This window comes from Drosophila nasuta, chromosome 3, assembly GCF_023558535.2.
Source record: "Drosophila nasuta strain 15112-1781.00 chromosome 3, ASM2355853v1, whole genome shotgun sequence".
NCBI classification, from domain to species: domain Eukaryota; kingdom Metazoa; phylum Arthropoda; class Insecta; order Diptera; family Drosophilidae; genus Drosophila; species Drosophila nasuta.
In genome coordinates this window covers 14076158-14103943 of record NC_083457.1, presented here as the reverse complement: position 1 = coordinate 14103943, position 27786 = coordinate 14076158, and the positions used below count along the sequence as shown (strand labels likewise).

General features: G+C 37.0%; 5 protein-coding genes across 6 annotated transcripts; 2 read left to right on the top strand and 3 right to left on the bottom strand.

Moving 5' to 3' along the window:
* Positions 1–25923, top strand: LOC132792789 (uncharacterized). Of its 2 annotated transcripts, XR_009633042.1 has the most exons (4): positions 1–298; positions 14997–15081; positions 15141–15243; positions 15312–15598. XR_009633042.1 is itself a non-coding variant. In XM_060802272.1 (3 exons), the coding sequence occupies exons 1-3, from the start codon at positions 243–245 to the stop codon at positions 25762–25764; spliced, it is 1047 nt and encodes a 348-aa protein (XP_060658255.1). In that variant the 5' UTR covers positions 3–242; the 3' UTR covers positions 25765–25923. The 2 variants fall into 2 exon arrangements, 1 of the variants encoding a protein (XP_060658255.1); XM_060802272.1 differs by lacking the exons at positions 14997–15081; positions 15141–15243; positions 15312–15598 and adding exons at positions 24718–24910; positions 24967–25923 and having other exon boundaries at positions 3–298.
* Positions 11947–12911, bottom strand: LOC132793211 (ryncolin-4-like). Its single transcript, XM_060802945.1, has 2 exons — positions 12341–12911; positions 11947–12136 (listed from the first exon to the last, which is right to left on the bottom strand). Exons 1-2 carry the CDS (start codon positions 12901–12903, stop codon positions 12004–12006), a joined length of 696 nt encoding a protein of 231 aa, XP_060658928.1. The 5' UTR covers positions 12904–12911; the 3' UTR covers positions 11947–12003.
* LOC132790230 (ficolin-1-like) lies at positions 12993–13975 on the bottom strand. Its single transcript, XM_060798693.1, has 2 exons — positions 13358–13975; positions 12993–13202 (listed from the first exon to the last, which is right to left on the bottom strand). The coding sequence occupies exons 1-2, from the start codon at positions 13951–13953 to the stop codon at positions 13073–13075; spliced, it is 726 nt and encodes a 241-aa protein (XP_060654676.1). The 5' UTR covers positions 13954–13975; the 3' UTR covers positions 12993–13072.
* Positions 23320–23967, bottom strand: LOC132792462 (uncharacterized). Its single transcript, XM_060801856.1, has 3 exons — positions 23815–23967; positions 23646–23760; positions 23320–23588 (listed from the first exon to the last, which is right to left on the bottom strand). The coding sequence occupies exons 1-3, from the start codon at positions 23903–23905 to the stop codon at positions 23417–23419; spliced, it is 378 nt and encodes a 125-aa protein (XP_060657839.1). The 5' UTR covers positions 23906–23967; the 3' UTR covers positions 23320–23416.
* A 677-nt stretch (positions 25924–26600) lies between the features above and the next one.
* On the top strand, positions 26601–27208 carry LOC132791528 (uncharacterized). The gene is made up of 3 exons (XM_060800491.1): positions 26601–26742; positions 26803–26917; positions 27002–27208. The coding sequence occupies exons 1-3, from the start codon at positions 26652–26654 to the stop codon at positions 27105–27107; spliced, it is 312 nt and encodes a 103-aa protein (XP_060656474.1). The 5' UTR covers positions 26601–26651; the 3' UTR covers positions 27108–27208.
* The last annotated feature ends 578 nt before the right edge of the window (positions 27209–27786 follow it).

Below are 27786 nucleotides of genomic sequence, written 5' to 3'. Positions count from 1 at the left end.
GGAGGAGGGGAACAATTTGAATTGATGTAAAGTTTTAATTTATGGCCATATTCGAGCATATTTTTTGAATTTATTGCCTTGTCAAGAATGCGAGCTGGTCAAGCCCAAACGCAGTCGCAGTCGCAGTCCAAGCTAAAGTCGAAGTCGAAGTCGAAGTCGAAGCTGAAGTCAAAGTCTGAGTCGCACGTGCTGTGGCATTTGGCGAGGCCAATATTAATTGTTATGACGAAAGGAGTTGTACAATGGTGCTGCAACAACAACAGCAACAACAACAACAACTTATATATAGTGTGTCTATGTAAGTAAATTATTATGACTTTCACGCCCCGGGTAATGTTTACAACGTCACAAAACGCGCACACACGGGTCTTGAGACGCCACATGATTAATAGTCAGCATGAGAAAAGTATTCTTGAGATACATTCGGTTCGATTGTATCGCGCTCTTGAAAACTGTTAAGCGAGCTGTGAGCCAGATGGATATTATGACCATGTTGATGATGATGATGATTATTGTTATTTCGTTACTATTGTATGGATTGGGGCATGGGGACAAGTTAGCCTAAAGCAGAAGCCAATGAACCGCAGACGATGGCAACGACGATTGGTTGACAGCTGCAGATACAGATACTTTTGTCAGTGTATCTATAACTGTCAATTGTTGTTACTGTTTGCTGTTGTTATTGTTGTTGTTGCTGTTGTTGTGTGCGTCTGTTGCTTATGCTTATTATGACAGCACTCAATTGCTCATTGCTCATGTGACGCCAGAAAGTCGAGCAGGCAGCCGCCGCAGATACTCTGCGCGTATCTAAGTATCTGTGAGCTTCCTCATGTCCGACGAGTATCTATGCCACTCAGTTTGCCGGCCATTGTGAAAGTGAAAACCCACAAGTGTTCGCATTTGTTCTGCTCAGCTCAGCTCTGCTCTGCTCTGTTGTGTTTTGTTGTGTTGTGTTGTGTGCCCTCAGACAAAGTTAATATGAGTTACACATAATTGAGTTAGCTAAGTGTCATGAACAAGATACACAGATACAACTATATGAGTACGTTCGCATACGTTCACATATTTTAAGAAATTTCGAAAGTTTGCCCCACCATAAATCACATAAATCTTATATTTCTACCAGAGCATGGGCCATTAAGCACATTCCAATTGACATATCATCAGAGAGTATGACAATTGATGATAATGGGCTTAATCAATTTAACAATTAGCACAGCATTTCTATTGCCCATAAAATGCAACTTTCTTTCATTAAATTGAGACCTTTTTTTTCTGCCTCTGACTCTGCCTCCGCTTCTGCCTCGACCTTAATCGTAAAGCCGAGACAAATTCCAAAAATAACCATAACAAATTCAGGTAAATAATATCAGGTTCAATTCAAGTGCAGAATACAAGAAAACCTTTCTCCAAAAACCTTAAAAATGTCTGCACACAAGTTACGCATACGCAATTTTTGTATTTCTTTCTATTATACATTGCATGTGTTTGTGTGTGTGTGTGAAATGTGCATTTTATGGTGCACTTTAATGGCACTGCAATTGCATTGAATTGAATTTTAATTGTGCACAAAAATAGCCGCTACAAATGGGTAAGTCGATGTAATAAAACAAAAGCCGAGCATCGGACTCGCATATTTAATCGTAGAAGTAGTAGAACACACTTTGAACACTGGGCGCAAGCAACACGTCAGCCAGACCGGACTCATAGAATCGATTACAAATTCAACTCATTTACCATAAATACAATGCAGCAAAGGGGGAAAGGTAGCATAACATATATAGCCTCAGTCTGAGTCTGAGTTTAAGTCTGAGTCTGGAGTCGATGCTTTGCCTAGCAGTTCGCTTTCTGCTTTCTGCCTTTTTGTGCTTCTCTTTCTTTATGTAAAACGCATAGATTTGTATTCAGAAACTGACCAAGTGGGTCTGCATACGCAATTTATATCACGAGGTGAGGCACATGGAAATTATTTGTCACTTCTTTTGTGGCGAGTCAGCCATTGCCTGCCATACAAATCAAATTCCCTCTAAATCGCTGATAAATAAAAAGTATTTAGTTCTCAGCGGGAATCTTTATGCTCTACCCTACAAAGTTTCCAATCTATTTCTGGAATCCATAACACTAAAATTCAATTAAAATTCTATCATTTATTTACTGAGTTTTGCATAATGTTTGACATTTGTTAGGAGTTCAAATATTTAGGCGTTGTTTAAAATTGATTTATAGTATGTCTTCTAATAATTTTTATTCATTTCGAAATTATACTCTTGGAAATGATCTTTGTATTAAACTGCATACCATTTAAAATTGGGCAATAATTTTATCATTTTTATTACGAATTATAATTGCAAAAAGTTATGCAGCAAAAATATAGAAATAAAAGATAAAAAATATATAAAAAAGTTGCGTTTTTTTTAGTCAATTGAAATGAAATTGATATAACTTAATCATTGAATATTCTTTAATATTTATATAAAATGAAACTAAACTTTTTAAATATTTAGACATCTAAATGTTACTGTTGAAAATTATCTTCTCTTTCAAACGTATAACATTAAGATTGAGCAATTATTTTATCATTATTGTGATGAATTATAAATGTAAATTACTTGCGCAGCAAAAATATATTAAAATAAAATAAAGTTTGTATAATAAAGTAGGCATTATTGAGCATTAATTTATGCAACTCAATAATTTAAAAATGTTATTAAATATATTTTTTGCTACAATCTGAATTGATAGTTTGTAGGTAATTTATAAGATCAGTTCACAAGCTGAAAGGCCTGACAAATGTGTAGTGAATTAATACACACAATGTATTCTGTTTTCAGTTTTAAAGTGAATTTTAAAATACTAGGTCGTGGCATACACGTTAAATAATTTATATGCCAATACAAACAAACGCAAACACAGACTCTTGTGTTGCTCAAGGCGACACAGAAAAGTACAAGTTTAGTTGTAAGAAAATAGTTCAATGAAATGCTAAATAGATTTAATGAAATACATTAAACATTAAAATTAAATAAAGAGCATGGAGTCGTAAGAATTAATGACTTGTAGAGCCTACATAGATTATTGCGATACCAGAAAGGTGGCAAAACATGGGAACATTCTGTGAGGTTTGTTGCTTTCGTTTTGTTTTGTGCCCTAAAATACATACGGCTAAAATGCTATAGGAAAAGCATTTTTGTGCATTTGCCAACGCCTGAGAGAGAGAGAGAGAGTCAGAGAGGTGGAAATTGAAATCAGTGAAAACGAGTCACATTTCAAAATTGACACTTCAAACGCAACGCTGCCAAGTATCTTGTGGATACACAGATACACAGTAGAGACTCTCAACTACAATACAATAAAATATATGCTGAATACATTTCAGTACGGGAAAGGAAGCAGAGAGTGTGTGTGTGAGGCCAGGGGCCACAAAATGCTAACTATGCACAAGACCGAAACGAACTGAATCGAAACGAAGCGAACTGAACCAATCCCAACTCGTAAGCATTTCATTTTGGCCTTTTTGTCGAGCAAACGGAATCAAGAAAGACCCAAACAATTAACAGCAGATAAGCGGAAAAGTCATTTGACGTTCATCGCATTGTTGTTATTGTTGTGATTGTTGTTGTCGAACTACTTAAATATTTTAGTTTTGAGAAAAATCAAAGCAGAGACAGAGACTGAGGCAGAGACAGTGACAGAAGCATAGACAGAGGCAGCGGCAGTTCAATGACCAACGGGCCCGGGTCGCTTTCAGCTTTCATCAATGGTCGCGCTACATTGGCCACAAGGCGGCGACGGCGACAGCGACGCTCTAGTAGATATCAGCTCAAAGCATAGATACAGATACAGATACAAATGCAGATACAGATAGAGAGATACAGCTACAGATTGATACATGTTGAAGTGCGTGTAGTTGTTGTAGTGTGTCGCATCAGCTGCATCGCTTGACGTTTTTCTATGGCTTTGCCAGCGGAGAGCGATCGGCAATCGGGAATCGAGCATCGAGCAGCCACAACCACAGCAGCAGCAGCAGCAGCAACAGCAACATCAACAGCAGCAAGAGAAAAATGTCACACGCAGTCGCCGCATTTACTTCAATTGCATTACAAAAGGCAGCCGGAGCAGCCAGCAAACTCAGATACAACTTACAGATACAGATACAGATACATTTATAAAATACAACAAAACGAAAAAAAAAGTCAAAGTAGAAGCTGAAGAAAAGATCATTGGCAAACCAAAGCAAAGCAAAGCAAACGCTTCAAATCACTGAAAAATTGTTGTCTTCTTTTTTTTATTGATGTTGTTGCTGTTGTTGTTGCTGTGGCGACTCGTCGCCCATCAGACGAGCGACGCCTCGTGCTATTCAGCAATTTTTACCGTTGACATTCTATTGAAAAGTATTTGGGAATTGTAACGACGCGTCAAGAACGTCGCTCGAAATGTATCTGTATCTGTTTCTGTACATTTGTATTTGTATCTCGTATCTGTGTATCTGCGTCTGCTTACATATTTGCCAAATGTATCCGTACATTGATCGCCAAATGCCCGCAGCGTCATCGACTAGCTGAAAATATCATGCGACTTGACTCATTCACTTGCCCCTTTTGCCACTTTGCCACTTGCGATTGCGAATGCGACATGTGGCGTCTTTCTGTTGACAATTCGTTTATTCGCACTTAATGTTAACACCTTAACTGGATAGTTTAATACACCCAATGCAAATGGTAGCTGACTAAGTCAGCATTGAGTCATCACATCTTCATTTACATAATTTTTCTATCAACTATTGCAATTCCATACTTCACTTTACCATCTCATGACTTCACAATTCAAAGAATTTCCGTTTGAACTTGTTTCTACCGATTTAGCTCAAGTCTCTTTCGCTTTAGTTAAAGTCGTAAAATTTATGTCAGCTTGTGTGCCACATAATAACATATTTTATTGCAAACCTTTCATAACCATAACAAAGACGTCCACTCTAATTGAAAGCATGTTGCAACTGTTCTTAGCTCTCTATGAAAAGAAATTACATGAAAGAACAATGCATTGAATTTGTTTTTATGATTATTCCATAGAATTATGTATTATAAATTAGTAAACATTGTTTGATCTTTGATTAAAGATTTATTTATGTTGTTAAGGAATGCTAATACTAGAGATCGATTTTTTTGGTAAAATCGTATCAGTCTAATAAACTTTTCTTCTGCTTTTTATACATTTAGGCATCTCCGACAAGCTTAGTTTTGAGTCTAGCTAGAGTCGTATAGTCAATAATAACTATGGTATAATTCCTGTTGTTTCCTGAGAATTTGATTGCGATCGTGTAAAAAAATTAGCTCCTTTTGCTGAGAAACTGATATATTTTGAACTCCATGTAGAACTCGAATGTAGATTCTACATTGTAGAACTTTATTGATATACCAAATAAGGCCTTCACCAAATTTTAGGTTTTTTAAGGTATATTATTTAGTGTATTTGAAGAATAATGCCGCACTGTTTTGCTTTCATTCAAAATGAAGCTTTCTTACTTGTTCTCAGTCTTTTTCTTCTCGAATCGTATCAGTCAAAGCAACCTAACTTAACTTCTGCTTTATAAACGATTTAAGGAAGTGTACTCTTTGAATGCAAGCAATCTTTTTCAATTTTGTTTCGTTTATCAAAGGCGCCAAAGTTCGTGCTACAGAATTGAATTTATACACACTTAGTATACAAGACTATGTGTACCGAAATACATACATATGTACATATGTTTGGGTGTGTGCATTTAACATATGCAACATTTAATTTGAATTTGCCAGTAAGGCAGTTTTCTTTTTTTGTGTTTTGGTTCGTTTTGTTTTTATTTATTTTGTTTCGTTTCGTTTTTTTTAGTTTTTTTTTTTGTCGCAGCGGAAGTTGTGGCAGCAAAGTTCAGCAAATGCATATGAAATACGAATGTGATTACAAATGCGATTGCGAATGCGACTGAGTGTGAGTGTACGTGAGTGTGTGTGTGTGTGTGAGACTGTGAGTGCAGAAGGCACTCGTAATGCTGACTGCGAAACTTTAATGAATAGCAACATGAATTGGCACAATCGAAATGCTTCATTAGTTACGGGCCAGGCCAAAAGCTGCGACCGCTGCCAATCCAATCAGCTGTTGCAGTTGGCAGTTTTGCAGTTTTGCAGTTGTTGTAGTTGTTGCAGTTGTTGCTGTTGTTGCTGTTGCTGCAGCCAAATCCTGCACTGTGGCACCTTCCGGTTCTCTAGGCCAAACTCGTAGCAAACACCTGCAACCCCGTCTGGCGGGTCTGTCAGGCGTGTATTAATTTCCTTACTCGCATACAGACAGACAGATGCTAATGTGTGTGCATGTACGGTGCAACAAGTTGCAATTGCGTTGCATGCCACAAACAGTGAATAGCATTAGCTGAAGGAACAAGTCTGAATCAAACTTATTCACATCTTCAGTTTGCATATAAAACACAAGTTTTTAATCGGTCAGAGTATTTGCACTTCGGCTTGTCGCATGTCGTGGATTTCCTTGTTTAATATGCAGATTGTGTCGCTGACTTTAATACTTTGCAACGTCGTCGATCATTTCGCTTGCTGTCCGTCCGTCCATCCGTCTGTCCGTCCGGCTGTCTATCTGTGACTGGCCGCCCGGCTGGTGGCATGCAACGTTGGCGCGATGCAGAAAAGCATGTCGTACAAGCGTTGTCGTCTTGTAAACCTGCAACACAAGCAACATGCAACCATGCAACGGCACCACCAACTACAACAACTACAAGAACAACTACAACAACAACTCCAGCCCCAGTCTCAGCCTCAGCCTCGGTCACAAGGTGGCACTCAGAACGCAGCCGTTTCCTTCCACAAATTTCCTTGGCCACATTTTTAATTAAAAAAAAACGAAAAAGCAAAAGGAACAAATGAAAAATACAAGAAATATGCGCCGGAGCAAATAAATTGCATAAAAATAAAAATAAAGCCATGGAATAAAATTATTAAAAGGCAACAAAAATAAGACGAGAACAAGTGAGAACAGCTAGATGCAAGTCTTGTGTAAGAGCCGAACAGCAAATGCTCTTACTTGCTCGACTATTAAGCAACAAATAAAATAATTATAATAGTTAAGGTAAAGAGAGATTTATGCTGCTATTAATAACTCGACTTATGTTGTAGATAGTTATGTTAATCAATTATCAAAAAAATAAGCAAAATACATAAAAAATTTAAAAATAAATAATTGTACTTATGCTGAAAATGGTTATGTAGTTTAATAATTTAAACAATGAAGCAATATAATAAAAAAAATGAAGAAATTCGATTATTTTACCAATAATTTGACTTATGTAATAGATAGATATACAGTTTAATAATCCAACTATTTAAAAAATATAATAATTAAATTTACAAATGAACTTTTTTTAAAATAATTCTATTTATTAAGTAGTAGTATAGTATAGAATACTTCAATAATCAAATTAAATAAAAAATATAATAATTTACTAATTATTCCACTTCATATTTGTATAATTAAATAATTCGAAATATTTCTTTGCCAAACCATCTCCACACTCAAATCGTAGTACTCTTCGATAGAGCATTCAATTCAAATTGCAAGTCTGTTTTGCAAGTTGCAACTGCTGCATTGCTTGGCGATGGCGCTGTGTGGGCTGCAACCGATTGCTATCTATCGATAGTTGGACGCACACCCAAAATAATTTAGTTTATTGATTTGATATAACGATAATCGTTAATTTGACAATAAGTAATGCGCTTAATTGACTAATAAAAATAGTTTCAAAGTGTATTTTGTTGCAATTCAAATTGGCACATTGCCGAATAGCGATACAATCTGCAATTCGATTTTTTTGATCAACATAATCGTTCAATGCAATCAATAATCGATCAAGGCTTCGTGGCTCATCTCTAAACACCAAATGGAGGCCTGTCCTTGGCTGTGAACATGTGAGTGCAGCTGTTCTGTGTGTCGAGTTTGAGTTACGCTTTACAAGAATTTACAGATTGCCAACATTAATTTGTATGCATCGAACGCGAAAGACTTTGGTGTTGTAGAATGTGGAAGTGTGTTCGTAGATTCTGTATGTTAAAATGTATACCGTATAGAAAAATATAAAGAATTGCATATGCGCTACGCCAATTAATTTGGCATCATGTCAGTGAATTTATCTCCAGCTAATATGTAAATGGCAATGCTTTATTAAAACATTTATTATTCATCATTAGAGTAAAAATTGATAGAAATTGAATAAGAAAACATACAAAGCGAATTAAAATATATAAATATAGATATATATATATATATATATATATATATATATATATATATAGATCATTATCAAAAGTTTTCATAATACATTTATTTAATCTAATCAACCATTGATTGTATGTAAATTTAAGAAATCTAAAATGTTTTAAACACTAGAAGTATACTAGATTTATAACATATGGTTATTAGACTTCAGACAAAATGATTAGTTGCTGATGCGAATTAATATATTAAATAAATAAATAAATCTAATTCATTATAAAATTAACGATAATATAGACTCAGTAAACCGACTTAACGTTTGTGATTGTTTGTTAATTGCCACATGATTAAATACCTGATATATTCAAAGTTTATTCTAAATTTAATTTAGAATTCTGCTAGATTTATACTAGGTATATAATACACTATTACTAAATGCATACAAGATTTTGAATGTTTTGAATAGTTTCCCTTGGAGTCTGCTCCGATTTAATGAGTTACATAAATGAAAAAGTAAAAATCATGATTAATTTAATTATTTGTTCCCTAAAAAACGTGATTGTCATGTACGGGAAGCACTTTGATCTCCTCGCTCTTCATCTTGTTGTCGCATGCTGTCGTTATGTGCGGGGCGTGGCTGGAAATCATGTGTAGCTATGCAGGGTATTGTATAAGTTTGGACATCCGAGTAAGCACATACATATGCATATATATAGACTCGTACATATTTATGTACATTGGAGTGAATGTAAATGTTTGTCGATTTGTGGCTGTGGCTGCTTCCTCTTATCGTGAAGTGCGGGTTCAAATGTTGATAACCCATGACAACTGAGAGTTGTCAGCAGGCATTTACATACATAATTTCAACAACAAGCCCAAAAACCAAATGGGAAACCAAATGGGAAAATCGTTTAAAAATGCAAATGCCGCCACATCGACCAAATAGTATTCAAATCAGTCCATGGCTCGACATCGTCGTCATCGTCATCGTCATCGTTGTCGTTGTCGTTGTCGTCGTCGACGTCGTTGTCGTTGTTGTTTCCTGGCGCTGCATTTGTCAAACACCGCGGAATTAATGAACCGCAACGGCAACGCCGATTTGTATCTCATGGATACTGCAGCAATAACACTAACAATAACACTAACAACAACAACAACAACTTTAACTACGAGTACAAAGCATATTTAGTGCGGACTTTAGCACGCGTGAAATATTTTCACATGGCAGGGCTCGGCCCCTGTCCCTGTTTAGGTTTCTGTTTCTCTTTCTCTCCATCTGTCCCTCAGTCCCATTTCCCCAGCCCTGTCGTTTACCCAGCCCTGACTCTGCCACAATGCTATTTCCAGGTGTGAGAGACCGACCCACGTGGTCGCAGCTCAAACTGGAACTGGGCAACTGTTCACCTGGTCACCTTGTGTTGTATTTTGTGCGCTGTCCCCTCTTCCACCTCACTTTGCCTCCCTTCAACACACATAAATATCACCTTTTGTGCACTCGCACAACGTTCGTTAGTGACGTGAATTTTTGCATCTCTTTTTTTTGTTTTTTTTTGTTGTGTTTTGCTGTTGCCGTCAATTTGTTTGCCAATATTTGACAGCCAGTGTCGCGTATCTCAATAACCCCGCTGAGGTTTAGCAACCATTTATGCCGGCATTTCAGAATATATGCCTATTGTAGGTGTATGCAATCAATTTCGATCGTGCTGGCATGCCTGAAATTTCTCCAATATTTCTTTGGACTTCAATTAAAATTCTAAGTGTACAATAACACTGCGAAAAATGGGTTAGGTCTTGGACTTTGCAAATGCTTCTACGTCAAACGTTTATGCGGGCAAGCTCTTCGGGAAAATCTTAATTGAATTCGCCGAAGCGTTCATATCTTTAGAAACAGTTTTTGATTTATAATAATGAGATTAAACACTGGAATGGGATTACGCACTGTCAGGAAATTCCACAAGCAGCAGTTGCTTAACTGCATTAGGAGAATGCTGGAAAACCCCGTTGAGATACTGTAATTGAATTACTAACAATTGAACATTTTGACGAAATTTGAGCGTTACTGATCTCATAATACAGATTTGTGTATTATAAATCGATTAAGGTAATTTTACTTCATTTAAGAAGATGTGTAGAACTTAGACATTCAAAGACTTTGAACAATAAAAAATGAACAGTTGTTATTCACCTGTTAGGCAAATAAGTCTTATTTTTCATTATTTGAAATTTCTGTGAATAGAATAGAATATTTGTATTTCTATATTTGATTTTCAACTGGTTAAGCAAGTAAGACTCACAAATTTAATTTCAAATGACGATGTAGCTGGCAAGTTTAGTTTAGTTTAGTTAATAACTAGATTTTTTTTTTGCATATTTTACCATTTCATATAATTTAACTGCGAGGGCTCAAAAATGTTATTAGAAACTTACTTACTTTAGTTTACTATTATTTAATGATTACATATATAAATTAATTTAGATATAAACATTTTACTTCATTTACTTCAAATGAAGTTTTGTTATAAAGTATGTCGTACTTTTTCTATATTATACCAATTAATAAAAACATGTTGCTGTTATTCATTCAGTTAAGCATATAGGGCTCATCAAATTCCATAATTAAAAACTTGATGCCAAAGTTTACTTCATCGTATGTAGAGTTCTTGAATATTATAAAAAAAAAAAAATATTGTCAATCATTTAGTTAAACAAATTAAATTCAAAAATTTTAATGTAAGAAATTTCATTTCAAATAATGGAGTAGCTGGAAAGTTGTTGGTAATGTTATTTCAATAGATCGGTGGACACGTATAAACGCAGTTAGCACGTGTGGCCTGTCAATCATGGGGAACTGTAGTGTTGCCTCAACCAAGTATCTTTCAGTCTGCCTGTCAATCTATATACATAAGTGTATGTATGTGTACTACATTACACGTTTATGTGTGTGCTTTGTGTAGTTTTAGTATGTCGTTTTAAAGCCATCAGAGAGTCGTGCTATTTGCTCAGAGGCCAGCCACACAATTGTCACTGTAATCAATTTCAAAACTGTCACTTTGACAGCCCAACTTGCACTCTACAGTCGACACTCTACACTATATGCTCAAGATGTGCCAAATGTTGTAGACAAGACGTCTGTGTCCCATTTAAAAAGACAGCATAGTCATATATATATGTATGTATGTATGTGTGTGTGTGTGTACCTTTGGTATTATGTATTTATCATAAAAACCATTTTATCGCTTCCAGTTCGGTTTGCTCCACCCGTCAGTGTAAATATTTGTTCATTTGTTTGTTTGTTTGTTTGTCGCCTGTTCAAGTATTTGTATGCATTTTGTAGGTGGCACTCAATTGTGCTGTCGTCGTCGTCTCGTCATCATATTCATATTCGTTGGCACTCACCGGTTATTCAGTTTACCTAGAACAAAAGAGGTATTACTCAGCTTGTCAGAATGAAAGTAATACTCGAACTCGCACTCGCAGTCGCAGTCACACTCGTACATCGTTTGGTTTGACTGACAGTTTAGAGAACTAGAAACAGGAAATGCAGACAGCTATTCGGTAATGATTTATATATGAAGTATAGAAGATATATTCCTTGAGCCTTGCACTTCTGTTAAATACCCAGAAGTGACTTAAGATTGCTAAATATAGCCACAATTCTTCGAATTGATTAGATTGGTTCTTGTTGATACTAGTTGATTATCGCGTCACAAAAAGAGATATTGCAGTGTAACAAATTTTTGGAATTCACTAAATTTATTTCTTTGGTCGTATCATCATGTGCACTTCTTTGTAACTATATTGATCGCCACGCCAGTGATACCAAGTTATACCCCGACCAACTTGATCTATATCGAAGTCTCCTTTCAAGTAAAGTCCATTCAGATTACTGCAACAAAATATGTTTAGAATGTTAGAAATAACATTTGAACAATTCTTGATAATAGAAATGGGATTTAAACAATTCAAAATTAATATTTCTTGCTTTCTAACAACCTTCCCAATTATTGCAACTAAAGATACCACATTTTAAAAGAATATTTTGTTCCAATATTTGGTTTAATGTTACAGTTAGACAAAGTATATAACTCACCTGTAATGCGTTGTCTTGTACCACCAAGCACCTGTGTAATCGACAGCGCTATTCCTGACAGAGTCATCATTATCCCGATCATAGGTTGAGAATTTCACGTACTGATGAAATTTGAGTCCATCGCCAGCTGTTCCCGAGTAGTTTCCCAAAGTGTTCAGACTATACGAGTCTGCCTCGCTTCCAATGGCAAACAGATCATAGCTAGCATAACGCGTTTGTCCCTCAAAATCTTGCAGATGAACGTAGAGTTCGTGTGGTTGCGATGTGGTCAGCAAGTGCAGCGTATCCAGTCCAATGAAGAAGCTCTTGTCCAGCTCTCCGAATCCTTGTTTATAAGCCGCCCAATTCCTGTAGAAGTTCACCGAGATATCCGAACGACGCTGAATGACCAACCAAGGATCGCCATCATAACCCGCTTCACAATAAACGGATAAAATTTGATCCCCGACTTGTATCTTGTAGATGCCACTTGCCGTGGCAGTCGAACAGGAATCAGGATACTGTTTGTCCGTGGCCAAAGCCAGACAAACAACTGACAAAACAATGCAGAGAATTGTCTTCATTGCTATTCCGTATCAATGAAGTAATTTTGCGGGGTCCCTTTTATAGTCACAAAGAGCTTTTATCAGCTCAGATAAGATAAATTAATTGATTTACTATAGATTTATTATGTTTATTGATGTTTTCATAGCTATCGATATATTTACAACTTTTATATATATATGCATTTGTTTACTTTGGACGTATCATCATGTGCACTTCTTGGTAACTATACCGATCGCCTCGCCAATGATACCAAGTTATACCCCGACCCACTTGATTTGCGGAAACATCTCCGCCAAAGTATAAACCATTCAGATTGCTACAATAAAATATAGTTATAATAATTAGTAAATTGGTAATTCAATAAAATCTATTAGGTATTATCCATATTGATTAAAGACTGGCTTTCAAATTTAGAGCCATCGTTGCTGAGATCATTATCGATATATCAATTGGTAACATTTTAGCACTTACCTGTAATGGGTTGTCTTGTACCACCAGGCACCAGTGTAATCGACAGCACAGTTTCTGGTGGAGTTATCATTATCCCGATCATAGGTTGAGAACTTCATATTCAGATGATATTTCAAACCATCTCCAGCTGTGCCCGAATAGTTGCCCAGCGTGTTCAGACCATACAAATTAGCCTCATTGCCAATGGCAAACTGATCATATTTGGCATAACGTGTCTGTCCATCAAAGTCCTTCAAGTGAACGTAAAGTTCATGTGGTTGTGATACCGTTAGCAAGTTTAAATTGTCCAGTCCGATAAAGAAGCTGCTGCTGATGTCACCGAATCCTTGTTGATACGCTACCCAATTCCTGTAGAAGTTAACCGAGACATCGGAGCGTCGCTGAATAACCAACCAAGGAGATCCAGCAAGATACACATCGCAGAAGACGGAGAGAAGAACTCCATTTACTTGAATCTTGTAGATGCCATTCTTTTTGGGCTTGGCAGAGGTGCAGGAATCGGGATACTTCTTGAATAGCGATATAGACGAATTGAACTCAGCCGAGGCCAAAGCCAGCCAGAGGACTGACAAAAGAATGCACACGAAGCTCTTCATTGCGGACTTGTAATGTCGAACTAATTATGGAGAGTGCCTTATATAGGAGCTATTTGTATCGTATGCACTTGAGATAAGATTAGCTAATTGATTGCAAATCGATTAATAATTGTTTGCTAAGCAATTGTTTAGCTTATTAGGCAATAGACAATACTATCTACAGCTAGGTTATGGTCATTACTTCTTCGATTTCTGTCCACAAACGATATTGTGGTAAACTGTGGCGCTATTACTGTTATAGCCACAACAATGTGTGATAATATTGCAGTTCCAGTTTTGTATTTTGCTAAAGAGAAAAGTGCTGATAAAAATATATTCGCAAGTTCAAGTTCTGACTCTGCCACCAGAGACGATTACGAGTATCATTCGCTTTTTTTATTATGAGAAACTTTGAATTGTGCTGCCCTTGCGCGTTTATATTGTATATCCGTTTGCCGTCGTCGTCGTCGTCGTCGTCGTCGTTGTTGTCGATCCGCTCCATCTCCATCTCCGCATATCCATATATCCAATAACCGTGCCTCCAAGTTATTATCAGAGAGTTGTTGGCGCTGCGCTTTCTTCTATGGCTGATGACTCAATTGGCGCACAATGGTCACAACTTGTCAAGTGAAGGAATTAAACATGAAATATCAGATCAAGTTTCCTACACTCGCTCGCTCGGTCATTCATTCAGTAATTCTATGTGGAATCAGCTGATCCCAGCACTTTTTCTGTATTTACTTTTCCTTGCCTACAACTTAACATTATATGCATTTATGACAAATGTATCACATAACTTGATGGTCATTGTTGTAGCCCCGATACTTTTATTTTATTTGATTACACTTTTTCTTTTTTTTTCATTTTGGTTTTTTGCTTGTCTGAGAATGTGGTGGGAAAATTTTGATTGTCGTTTTTGGAATGTGTTTAGTTGCGTTTCTGCCTGCATAAGTAGAATATGATTTTTTGGTTTTTTGGAGACACTTTCAAATTTATATTGCGGAAGTTTCAGCTCGAATTTTGCATTAATTTATATAATAATAATTGTCGAACAACTTTGACAGCTTGGATAACATCGCAACAGGAAGTAAATGGCCAAAAAGTCCTCGTAAATCCATCTCTGATTCAGCTGCATCGCTAGGGAAGGAGGTAAGTAATTATCTTGTATCTGACGCAGTATCTTAATGGCATCTTCAACACGAGCGTAGATTCATTTTGACACACCAACAGCGACAGAGAGAGAGAGAGAGAGAGAGAGAGAGAGAGAGAGAGAAAGACATGCAAATTGAGTGAGACAGCTTGTGAATAAATGTGAGTACATGCGAGTACTCGCAATCGTACTCGCTGAAGTTATAATTAACTAAATAAAATTATGATAGATGGATATGCGACGGATGGCGTTAATTGCCAACTCACGCAAAACAAGTTGCAAGATTTCAAAGCAAAATCATTTAACAAATTGAATTTGCATTTGAATTGCATGCTGTAAAACACTCGCATGTATTTCGCTGCATTGGGGTGACTCAAGAGACAGGAAAAGCAGCATTGAAATGAAAACAAAATAATAAACAATTTATTTACATTTTGCATTCTTAATGCGAGGCTGATTAATGAGCAAAGTCTCAAATCAATTATTATTGGATATTGATTAATCCGCTCCATGTGCAAGGTGCCACCCTATGCCCGGATGGGGAGTGTCTGAGAGGGGGAGGGGGAGGGGAAATTGTAGTCACATTGGCACGCAGTCGAAAATGGGCGAGTGCCGTGGCAATTGAAATGCTTTTCAGTCAGCTGCGAGTAAAAGCAAATCGAACTGCACTCAAATGTTTTTTATAATGAGTTAATAAGCGCACACCTGTTGCAGTCGACGTCGACGTTGACGCTGACTGCGATGCTGACAGCGACTGCGACGGCGACTGTGAGTGCAAACTGGCTTGAGGAGAATGGCGAGTAATTAAGAGATTTACTTGGCCCCGAGAATGAATGAACCGAGTGTGGAGTCCAAGTGCAGTCAACGCGTCGCCTCACACATAAATCGAAGTCTTTGTTTTGCTTTCTGTTTTCTGTTGTGCTGCAATTTTAATTGCTAATCGCAAACGATTTGTAATTCTGCGCCAAGTCAATTTACAAAAGGAGCTGAACAGCAGCAGCAGTTGGTCAAAGTCATTGCGGCGCCAGCTTTAGCTTTAGCTTTATATTTAAATTCATTTCTCGTTGGCAACTGGAGAAGCACCAAGCGCGCAAACTGATGAATTTTTATCTCCCATTTGTATCTGCATCTCAATCTCAACCCTATGAATAATGCAGGGAGCGATGCTGACAATCGTAACAGTTTGATTGATTAACTTCTGCATAACGAATGTAATAAAAATCTAAATTAGCTTAAACTACAAGAATTCTTAGAAATTGTTGTGGCTTTCAACGTATCTTGCGAACCAACCAACAAAAAAAAACAAAAAGGAAGCACGAAAAAAATGATACAACAAACTTTTCAGAGACAAGTCAAATTTGTTTGCTGTCGAAAATATTACAATTTTCATTTGTAAGTTTTTCGCACGCGCTCAGCAAACGTGAAGTATAATAAAAATGACGAAAATATATTTAGAACATCTAACAGATACACAGATACAGCTATAGATACACTCTGGCTGCCAGGCTGGCAGATACTTTTTAGGCACTTTTACCAACAAGCATCAAGCAACTAACAACAAAAATTAACAAAACTAAAACAACATTAGCGCCTGGCTGGCGCAGTTTTTCAACTACCGAATACAAGCCTATTTTTGGATACACAGAAAAAACCCAAAAAACAAAACTAAAAAAAAGGTCCAACAAGTTTTCAAAAAAAATGTTTTTCGACTCAAAGAAGAACTCGCGTGACTTCTCACTAATAATATTGTAAAAGAGGTGTGTTTGTTATGGTAAATCTATAAAATAGTGAAATATTGCACATCTGCAATTATTATAAATGCAATAAATTATAAAGAAAATATGTTGATTTTAAATTTTAAGTTAATTTCAATATAACGGCTTGACTACTAGAAATTATTTTTTTTTTGTCTTGTTAGTTTTTCTATTTTAATAATATAGTAATAATAAGAAGCTACAATATTAATTACAGTATTTATGACTACTGAAAATTTGATTGCACTCAGATAAAAATTGTAAAAGATATTTAAGAAATTCTTTGTTATGAAAAAAAACGCCAACTGCCATGTGATCTTAGTTGTGTCTGATAATCTGACAATTTTGTACATTTTGTACTTTTTTGTATATTTTGAATGTAGTATCAATATACCAAATATTGCTTTAGGTATTAGTATTTTGTGGTATATTAATTTGGTTTATCTTAAGAATAATTACGTACTGTTCTGCTTTTATTTAAAAGCAGTCGAGCACACTCGACTGTTGCTTTCATGTTTGTTTTCGTTATATCGTTAATATAAATGTAATTAATAATAAAAGGAAAGCTGTGATATGTGATTTGAAAATAAATTATAAAACAAGAACGTCTGAACAATCTCAGGAGTAAATTAAATTATTTTCTTAATCTTTAGCACTTTCAGTTTTTAAATAAAATGTATGTATTACGGAGTATCTCGCAGTCGTTTAACCTCACTTAGCACGCACTTACATACTTGTTATTTTTGTGCCTTTTTGCCATGAATAAAGCAAAGTGCAAAGCATATAATTTTGAACTTGGCAGAAGTGAGATGAGCTGAGATGAGAGGACAAGTTAAAATGAATTGTTTGTATAGATAGATGGATGGATGGTTGGATGGATGTGTGTTAGAAGGCGGCTGTGGCTGAGGCTGCCAGACGAACTAGACAAAACTGTGTATCTGCAATTGCATTTGTATCTCTGCTGCAACAATGTGATGCAGTATGTGGCATGTAGTTTACTAAATGTGGTACGGTCAATGCACAGGCATTGTGTCGCAGTCGTCATCATCGTTTGGGCTTTTTGGCGTTGGCGTCGAATTTGGCCAGACGAAAAATTGTTTGCTTTTGTTTGTACTCGTTTTTTTTTTTTCGGGGGCTGACCAGCCACGTCACCATCAGATCCACCGCCACAGCATCAGCATCAGCTATAAGAGAGAGAGAGAGAGAGAGAGAGAGAGAGAGAGAGAGAGAGACGGACGGGGGCACATCGATGTGTTGTTGTCGTCGTCATCCATATGGCAAACTATTTTTAAATATGTTTTAATTATTTGCTGCCATATTCCTTAAAGCATCGACTAGTCGCTGCCGCCGCTGCCGTCTGCTGCGCCTCAACTGCGTGCCTCCACCACCTCCTGCACCTCTCCTCTCCACTCCACTCCTTTGGGGCAGCAATTTGGGCCGTCGCCGAGAAACATGTGCAACTACTTTGGATGCAATTTTCTGTCGTGTTTGTTTGTTCTTTTGGCATCTCTCATTTTTGTTTTTTTGTTGTGTGTGGATTTTTTGCTACCGCCTGCAGTTTCTCTTTCCAAAATACATTAAGTGTGAAGTTTGTGCTATAGAAATATTATTGTCGCGTCGCGCATAAGTGTCGCTTGCAACAGCTTGCATGTAATTTTGTATGTGCTGCAGCCAAGCGAGCTGCAACACAGCGCAACAAATTTGGCCAAAGGCAAATTATTTGCATATTTTCCCGGCCGTTTGTCGCGCCCTAATCGAAGTCATGTTGCCGAGTGTTTGGCACTCATATAATATTTGTGATCATTCTAAGTCTGGGGGTGCGGCCAGACGGGAAGTGTAGAGCAAGGCAAACAACGGTCAATCGAAATGCTGAGTAGTAGCTACTCAATGATGAGTTTCCAAGTTTCCCCCATTCCCAGTTGCCAGTTGCCAGTTGCCAGTTTGTGGCTTTTGTGCATTGCATTTTCTATTTACTTAACTGGCAGCAGCCGGGTTTTTACCTCCCCTCCTCCTCTTCCTTCTCCCTCGACCAAGTTGGTCAAACCAAATAAACCGCTGCAAGCTTATGCTCGCTTTACAGGCTTCTCTGCAGTCAGACTGACGACTCTGGTAGACAGTCGGCTGTAGACAGTAGACGATGCCAATGAAGCGAGAAAAATTACTATTTGTTGTGCTTCGAGTGTGCGTTTGAGTGTAAGTGTGTGAGTGTGAGTGTGAGTGCGAGTACTCGTGTGAGTAGTTGTGGATTTGTAAAGTGAGTTTGTCAACATGAGGCGTGCGCATCGCACCACAGATACACACAAATACGAATGCCGCTTGCAGCTGGAACTGAAGTTGGAGCTAGAGATACAGCGATAGATACGAGAGATACAAACAAGTATCGTGGCGAACCGTTAGAGAGAAGACGGTTACCTGGAAGGCGGCAGCAGCAACGCCAAAAAGCCAAGCCCAAGTTGTTGAGTCGAGCAGAAGAGCAGTCGAGCAGTCGAGGCGTCTCCAAGTATCCGAGTATCTGAGCATCCAAGTATCCACAAGATACCACGCGGCAACAGCAACAACAGCAGCAACAGCAAAACAAGCATTTTTCCGCTGAAGTCGAAGGTTCGTCCGTTCTCGGCATGGGGGCCGCAATTGTAATTGAATGCCAACCCGGCATGGTCAATTCGAGTATGAGTATAAGTATGAGTGCGAGTACGAGTACTCATTCCACCACTCACACTCACACACACACATACAGTCGTAAGCAGAGCTATTGCTGCTGATTTGTCTTGTTGTTTATTTGTTTGTTTTGGCCTTTCGGTCTAGGCGCACATTTATGGGTTGTTGTCTCCGCTAAAAACGGAACCAGACACCGTCCTTAGTCTCCGCTTCACCTTCCCCCACTCCACCCCCTCCTCTACCTAGCCTACTAACTTCTAGTCGCATGCTGCACAAGGTCCGGCAATGTCGGCAATTACTCATTTATGGCCATTGTCATTACATTTCTTTCGCATTGGCTTCTGCCTTTAGCCTCCTTCTTTCTCCCTCCATTCCCCTCCTTCAAGCGGGATGCTGTCCTCCCTCCTCTCTCTTTGCTGCACATTGATTTATGCATTGATCGTTAGTGCTCGTTCCTGAGTTGTCCATCGCATTCATGCATACAAATCGCACTCGCTTTTAGGGATCGAGCAGCTCTTTTTGCCTTTGCCGACGTTCGCTCTCTCCTCTGTCTCTCTACCTCTCCCCTCCTCTTTGCAGCATGTTGTCTATTTATAAAGATTACGTGCAATTAAAAGCAGCTCCAGCTCAATGTCCCAGCACATCATTAACAAGTCATTCGGCGAATTGAATTAGTTTAGCCAAATGCAACTTTACATGTCTCCATCTCTCTATACCTTAAGCTATCGTAAATGTGTTATATATATCTTATATGTGTTATATATTATACAGTTAAAAATAACACTAATTTATTTATCTGTTGTATGGTAAATAACTAACAATTAAGATGGAAAATGTTTCTAGAATTGTTATAGTATTAGAAAATTATACAGACCGAATTATTTTGGTATCTTTTTGGTATCCAATTTGATATATTGTGCACTCTGTGGTATATTTTGACTAGTACTATATAAGTATATCCCAAACATAGCCTTTGTTATGTTTCAGTATTTTTGCGGTACATTAATTTGGAATATTTTAGAAATAATAACGAACTGTTTTGCTTTTATTCAAAATTGGTAGTATCTCACAGTCTGTTTTGATTTTTATATACATTAGTCCCCTAAAGTAAAATTAAAAATAAATTGGAATAATATATTGAGCTTGTAAATGTTGTAAATGTTTCCCTTGCTCCAATTCAAACATAAAGAAATCATTTTAAAATACTTATTATGTATGTTATCACCGTAAAGTGTCCCCCAAAAATAAAACCCTGAACTTTTGAATATTTCGATTATTTTAATCATTAATTTTTGTTTCATTGGAAACTGTCAAATATTATTGAATTTAACGAGTCATTTGAACTGCATTTGAATAGCATTGAATAGTTTTTGAGTACTCGTAATCATAACGACGTCTGTTCTACTTTATTATAGTCAAATGAGCTCAATTCGTTGCTGTCCTCTTGACTTTAGGCGATAAGCGAGAGGGAAAGGGAGAGGGAGAGAGATCTATCTGCAGGTTGAACTCTGACACTGGCTTAGCCAATGTGCTGTCATAATACTTTAAACAGTTTCAGCAGCTGCCTTATCACAGTGCTTCTATTTTTTCGTTGTTGCGGTTGAATTTGATAAGCGACTTTGACTATTTGTTGTTGTCTTGTCGCTGACCACAATCACGAGAAGTTCGAGAATTCTATTTTAATAGGGCATTAAAAATAAATATTTCTGTTTGATTTACACACACACATACACATACATGCGTATGTGGCATTTATATATTTTGACAGATTATCAGTTTAAGCGACAGCTTTCATTACAGTTTTAGTTCAGTTTAGCTTGCCTGCCACAGTGCCACATGAAACCACACAGCAGCAGCAGCAACAGCAACATCAGCGCCACGGCTGGCAACATTGCCGCACAACCACAGCAACCGCAACAACAACATTCGCTGTCTTGGGGTTATCATGCTGATTATTCAATGCATTGCCGCTGCTGCTGTTTATAACAACGAAACAACAAACAACGTTTTTTTCAACATTTTTATTTTTTTATGTGCCATTTGACACAGTTTTGACATGCAACAGCTTACGAATATAGTTATGAATACTATGAGTGACTCTGACTACGACTATGAGTACTTTGTAATTAGCCCCAACTACTCGCATTTCCATCGACTTATCAGGCCATCAGGTCTACCCTCTAACCCCACCAAGTCCAGTCGACAGTTGTTGTCTGTTGCCCATGTTGCCGGCGCATGAAAACTGTTCAAAATGTGTTAGAATCACAGCGCATTTTTCTCTTACTGTTTTAATTGTAATATGTATAGCATGACTATATCTTATATCAAAAAATATACGGGCTCTTGTGATTAAAACAACTACTCTGTAATTAGCGAAAGATATAATGATCTTGCTTTACATAAAGCAAATTCCGATTTAGATCCAATTAGGAGACTGTCAAAAATTAACCAAAAATGCGTTTCAATTTAAATGCTACATACTTTATTGCTAATTAAAATTGTTTTATATTTAGCATTCCAATATGCTTCTATATTAATTGTAGACTTTATGTTCCCTGAAAATTTGGTTGCGTTTAAATAAGAAACTTATAATTTATTAAAGAAATAATTGTCTATAATTTGGTATATTTCATACCTATGTTATATCTCGAGTGTAGAAGTACATTGGTTGGTATGTTTTAGTATTTTTCCGCTATTTTATATGATGTATTTGGTCAATAACAGCTGGTTCTCATTGTTACGCTTTGGTAGGATATCTTACAATTGTGCGTGTTCTTCTTCTCATTAATTTTTTACCTTAAAAAAATTTTTGAAAATGTTAAGTAATAGTTTAAATACGCTACAATCCTTTCTTACATTTTAGCTGACAAAAAAATTGTTTGTTACTGCTTTATTTCTTTACTTTTCTCTTAATAATAAAATTATAAAATTATTTTCGCCTATTAAATAATATACCGCTTATACCCTGTAATGCTAATGCTAAATATAACAAATTATCGATTGATTGCGGTATCCAAAATAGCTGACAATCCCCTGTGCAATAAATGCTTCTGTGTTAGCGTTCTTTCTTTGGGCCTAAATTCTCATATGTAAGCGAATATATAGTATGAATACTATACTATATATTCGTACACACTTATAGACATATGTACGTAGTTTGGTAGGTGTTAGTCGAGCGACTCTCGACTCGCGAGTTCGCCTTTTTGTTTTTCATGTTAGTTTGTATTTTGTTGTTGCTATTGTTGTTGTTGTATTTTATTTTCATTTGTCTATGCCGTCTCTTATTTTCGTTTTTACTTAGTTGCCGGCGTCGACGGCGACGGCGAGTCGTCGCAAAGTGAAACTGAAAATTGCAACTAAATGCCGTGCTCATCACTTGTAGACACTTTAGAATGCGCTGTGTATCTATGAGATACAAAGACGCATAGACCGTTGGATGGACGGCGTCGAGACAGCAAATGAGACGCAAATGGAATGTAGAGGTGCCACACACTCACACTCACACACACACAAAAGACTCATTTTTAGCAGTGTAGATAAAAGACTATTTTCGAGGCCCACAACATGCTGCGATCTATTCTAACTGTTTTGCTCTAAAATGAAAGAAAAACTTTAAACCGTTTGCATATCTTACAATACATTGCAAATAATTCATAAAGATAAAGTTTAAAAAACTGGCGTTCTAATTTAAAAGTAACAGATACTTTCAAGATAATAAAATAGAAGTAGAAAATGTATACACATTTATGTATTTATTTAAAATAATAAATAATAAAATATTAAACTTAAGTCTTTCTCTGAAAAAGTTTAACTATTGAATAGGGAAATTTCAGATTTTATTATTCCAAAAGTAAACACAACAAATGTATATTAATTTAAATACATATCGACCTATCTATATAGAATACAATTTAAATTTAGCTTAATATGTTGCGACCTCTGTTGCGACCTCTGTTGCGACCTCTGTTGCGACATCTTCATCCTCTTCCTCACACTCAACCGCTTCAGTGCACTGCCAGCAACAATCAGGATAATCGGCAATTAAGGACACGGTATCATTATCGCATTGCTGAAAAGCAGCGGGCTGCTGGCAGCTGCAAGCAGAATTGCTCATAACTCATAATGGCATAAGTTCAGTTAGAAGTATTTACAAATAGATGAAACCTCTGCCTTCGATATCCATGCACAGCAAAATGCCGCAGACCGATGGATCCTTCTCAAATTCGCCAACTTTAAGATTCTTCTGGAAACCAACACAACCCTCATCTAAAAGCGAATTGTAATATGGAATATATAAATATTGAATACAGATTTACTTACCCCAAGTGGGTCGAACCAATTCGTAGACTAATGGACTGGTTGAGTAAATGAATCCTAGAAGAATCAGACACAACTCCCAATTGCCAGCCATGACTCGAAACTGTCAAGTGCCACCTTGACATTGGCTTTTATATAACTCGGTTGCAAAAAGTTACTACTAATACTGAACAATTCCAAAGAACTTCTTGTAAACATTTATAGCTATAACCTGTACTAGGTGTATTAATGATCAAATACTGCTGAGTGCCATTGTGTGCCAGTATCTTGAACTTACTTATAGCAGTCTTCGTTTACATTTTGAATATTCTGATCGGTTATTCTTTTGATTTGAAAAGTAGTTTGTTCTTACTTAAGAAACAGTAACGATTTAATAAGTTGTCCGTCACATACTGACATGTCTCTCATAATGAACATTCGTATTTCAGCGCCTATCAATGTTAGAACTTCAAAACCTAGTATTAAAGGTGTATTAAGCAGTTTGTCATTTCGATTTGAATATGCTGCTCGGTTACTCTTTTGATTTAAAGAGTAAATTTTTCTTATTTAAAGAATTCTATATTCTCAACTAAAGGGTAATACTACTAAGCTAAGAAATAGTAACGATTTAATAAGTTACCGGTTACATACCGAATTGTCTTTCAAAATGAACATTCGTCTATCAAAGCTAGAATTTCTAGACCTAGACCTCAATTTGAATATGTTGGGATGTTGTTCATTTCCTTTGAAGAGGAGTTTGTTCCTATTAAGTAAAAAGTGAAAAGGCTTTAATAAGTGTAAATGAACACAATGAATCTCCGCGAGTCTCTCAGCTCAAAATGATCAGTACAATACTTCATATTGAATTAGCTTCCGAATTTGACAACTCTAATCTAATTACAAACAATTTTCGATTATGTTTTGTAGAATAAAGTTTCATTCAAAAAACATAGCAACTATTTCTTACTTATCAAGTCAGTCATTGACAAATCCGTTTGACCTGCAAATCATTGAATGTCTATTGACATCCATGAGAATTTCAAGCGCATTCCTTTGGTTGCTGTTCGCTGGATCTCTCCTCTCTTCAAACATGCGTGTCGCTGGTTATCACCTCGATAGGGTAAGTCAGGTAAAGGAGATTAGAAGTTGCCCGCTGTTCCTCTACATCCCTTGTAGGCTCAGCACCCCAAGCGCATGGCTTGGCCATCGAATCTTTATGCAGACTTTGCCGCTATTAACAGTCGAGATGAAGCTGCCGCCAGTCCAAGTGTCAATCGCTTAACCAAATCGGCTGATCCGGTTGGGCACAACGGCGGTTCAGCTCCAGCTGGAGGTGCGAGTGCCGGTTCTGGTGCCCAGGCATGCAACGAGAATGCAAGTAATAAGAATTGCGATGTGAAGCAAATCTTTGCGCCGGGCGATCCCAAGCAAAAGTCCTCGAACATTGCCATGAAGGCGGCCCAGGATGCCAAGGCGGCGAATGAGGCGCAACAAGCTGCCGGCCAATTGGCTGCTCAGCATATCAAACAGGAGCTGGCTGAGAAGGCCTTTCAATCAGCCAAGGCAGCCGAAGCAGCGCTCACCGGCAAGCAAATGGTTGTGCAGCAACTCGAGCTAGAAATGCAAGAGGCCCACGCTGTGGTCGAGGAGGAGTCTGCGTCCCTGCAGAACACGGAGAGTAACATGAATGCGGCTGTCGAAGCAGCTCGTGCTGCAACGCATCAGTTTGAAACACTCACCGAACTCCAGAAGTCGGTGAAAGACAATTTGGCCAACATTCAGACGGTGGCACTGGGCTCCCAACAGGAAATGACCGCCAAGGTACAGTTACTCGAGGCAGCCAAGAATCGACTGGGCACATTGGAGAAGCAACTGCAAAGTGCTCGCGAGGATTACGAGAAGACCAAACAAGCGGCTTACAAAGCGGCTTGCGCAGCTGTCGAAGCCAAGCAGAAGGCTTCCGCCGAACATTAGTTGTGCCCCATTTTCCCTATGTTATATATTTTGTTACAATAATTGGAATGTTTACGTTTACTCCCAGAGAAAACAGTTGTCATACAAACGACATGCATGCCAACAGAAATTCCAGACCCCGTTGAAGTGCAGTCCGCATGATCCCCTGTACTCTAATAGGAGTATCTTAAATTTATCTAATATTAAATTTTATTTTCCTTTTAATTCAATTTAAAGTTAGTCGTTATTACTTTTATCTTCATTGCTTTAATACATTTTTTTTTGTAATTTATGTTAAAGTTAGTTTTATACCCAGCCTTCTAAGTGATACCCTGTAATGCAATATATATAGCTGCATTAAAATAAATTAATTTATAAGAAGAAAGAGAGTGTATTTTAAGAGAGTGTAAGAGAGTGTATTTTAGTGTACAGCTTTTAACTGCTACTCATGAAACTTTCAAACCCATTCCAGAAACATTATTTCCCAATATCATGTTGTAAATAATATGTACTTTCCATCCATGTTATGCATTTAAATCATGCTAAAATAAGTAATCATACCCTGTACCCAAAATTATTTACATTTTAGGTTCAAATTTACATCATGTATTTTATAATTAATTATTAGAAGTTTAAGATCCAGCAGTATAATTGTGCAAATAGATTAATAACTCAATCTATTAAAATCGAAGTATGATTTTCTGGAGGGTATTTGCTAGTCGTGCACTTGTCCGTTGTAAACGGCAGTTATTTTGCTAAAAATCACGGATTTCAAACAAACCCAATTCGCGATAGACCAACTGGCGTGACAGTTGTCTAGAGTTTCCCTTATGTATTCATATAAAAACCCTACACTCGTTCCCATTATTGCTCCAGAAGTAATTGCAATTGTTGTAGAATACAATAAGATGCAAACTATTTGTTTAATAAGTGTTGTCCTTATTGGACTTATCTCTTGTTCCACCGCATTGGTTCACTATATGAAACTAGAAAAGGGAGGTAAGAACATCAGTATACAGTAATAGATATATCAAGGCTAATGATTTCGCGACTTTTTAGCAAATGGCTGTATTTTTGAAGGACAAGAAATAGAAGTTGGTGGAACAGCGAAAGATCCAAATACCTGCGGAGTTTACGTTTGCCAGAATAAAGAAGGAGATTCTTTGATACATTAGTAAGTCAAGGAATCTCTAATTTACAATGGATTATCTATTGTATTATATTCTCTTACGTCCATTCTCCTTTTACCGCCCAAAAGTTGTCAGATTCCGGCTCCTTTCCAGCGTTGCAAGGAGCTGGGCGTATCGACTGTCACGGATTTTCCTCAATGCTGCTGGATGTGTGTCAATTATATTACTTGCTGAGAGAATCTTGTGCAAAAAAAAATTAAAATCTATGTTTCCTATTAAGAATCCATAATATTCCAATTGAATTGATGAAATAAAGTTGTTTTTTATAATTATTATTATTGGAAAATAATAATAATAGCTTTCGGCTATATAGTGGGTACTACGAACATGTACATATATGTATATTATTGTATCAAAAGTTGTCTTTCAAAAAGACTTCAATAATTTAAAGTAAATTTTCCAAATATGTTTCATATCAATGATTATCTTTTGATTAATAATATTATTCCTATGCTCCACCCTAATAATATATAAATTATTCCATTTTATTTGATCAAATCGATTTTATTTAATATTCAAATTAAATAACATTTCTACAGAACTTACGCAATATACATATAAAGATTGGTTTCTTATTTTTACTTTGCTGTATTTTTTGCGCACATTGAAGTGAAGCTTTTACGGACGCTCTCAATCTCATCTGTTGAACCGAATTGAAAAAATAAAAATATGAGACACCTCAAAACGACGTAAAATAAATGTGAAGGCAATACGCACTCCATTTATCTTAAGGTAAAGTTGACTCAAGCCCAAAAACACGGGCACGAGAACAATCACAAAAGATGGCAGCGAAGAACAAATTGAAGTCTGCAAGGATCAGCAATGATATTTCTCGTATACAGCTCACAGCTCA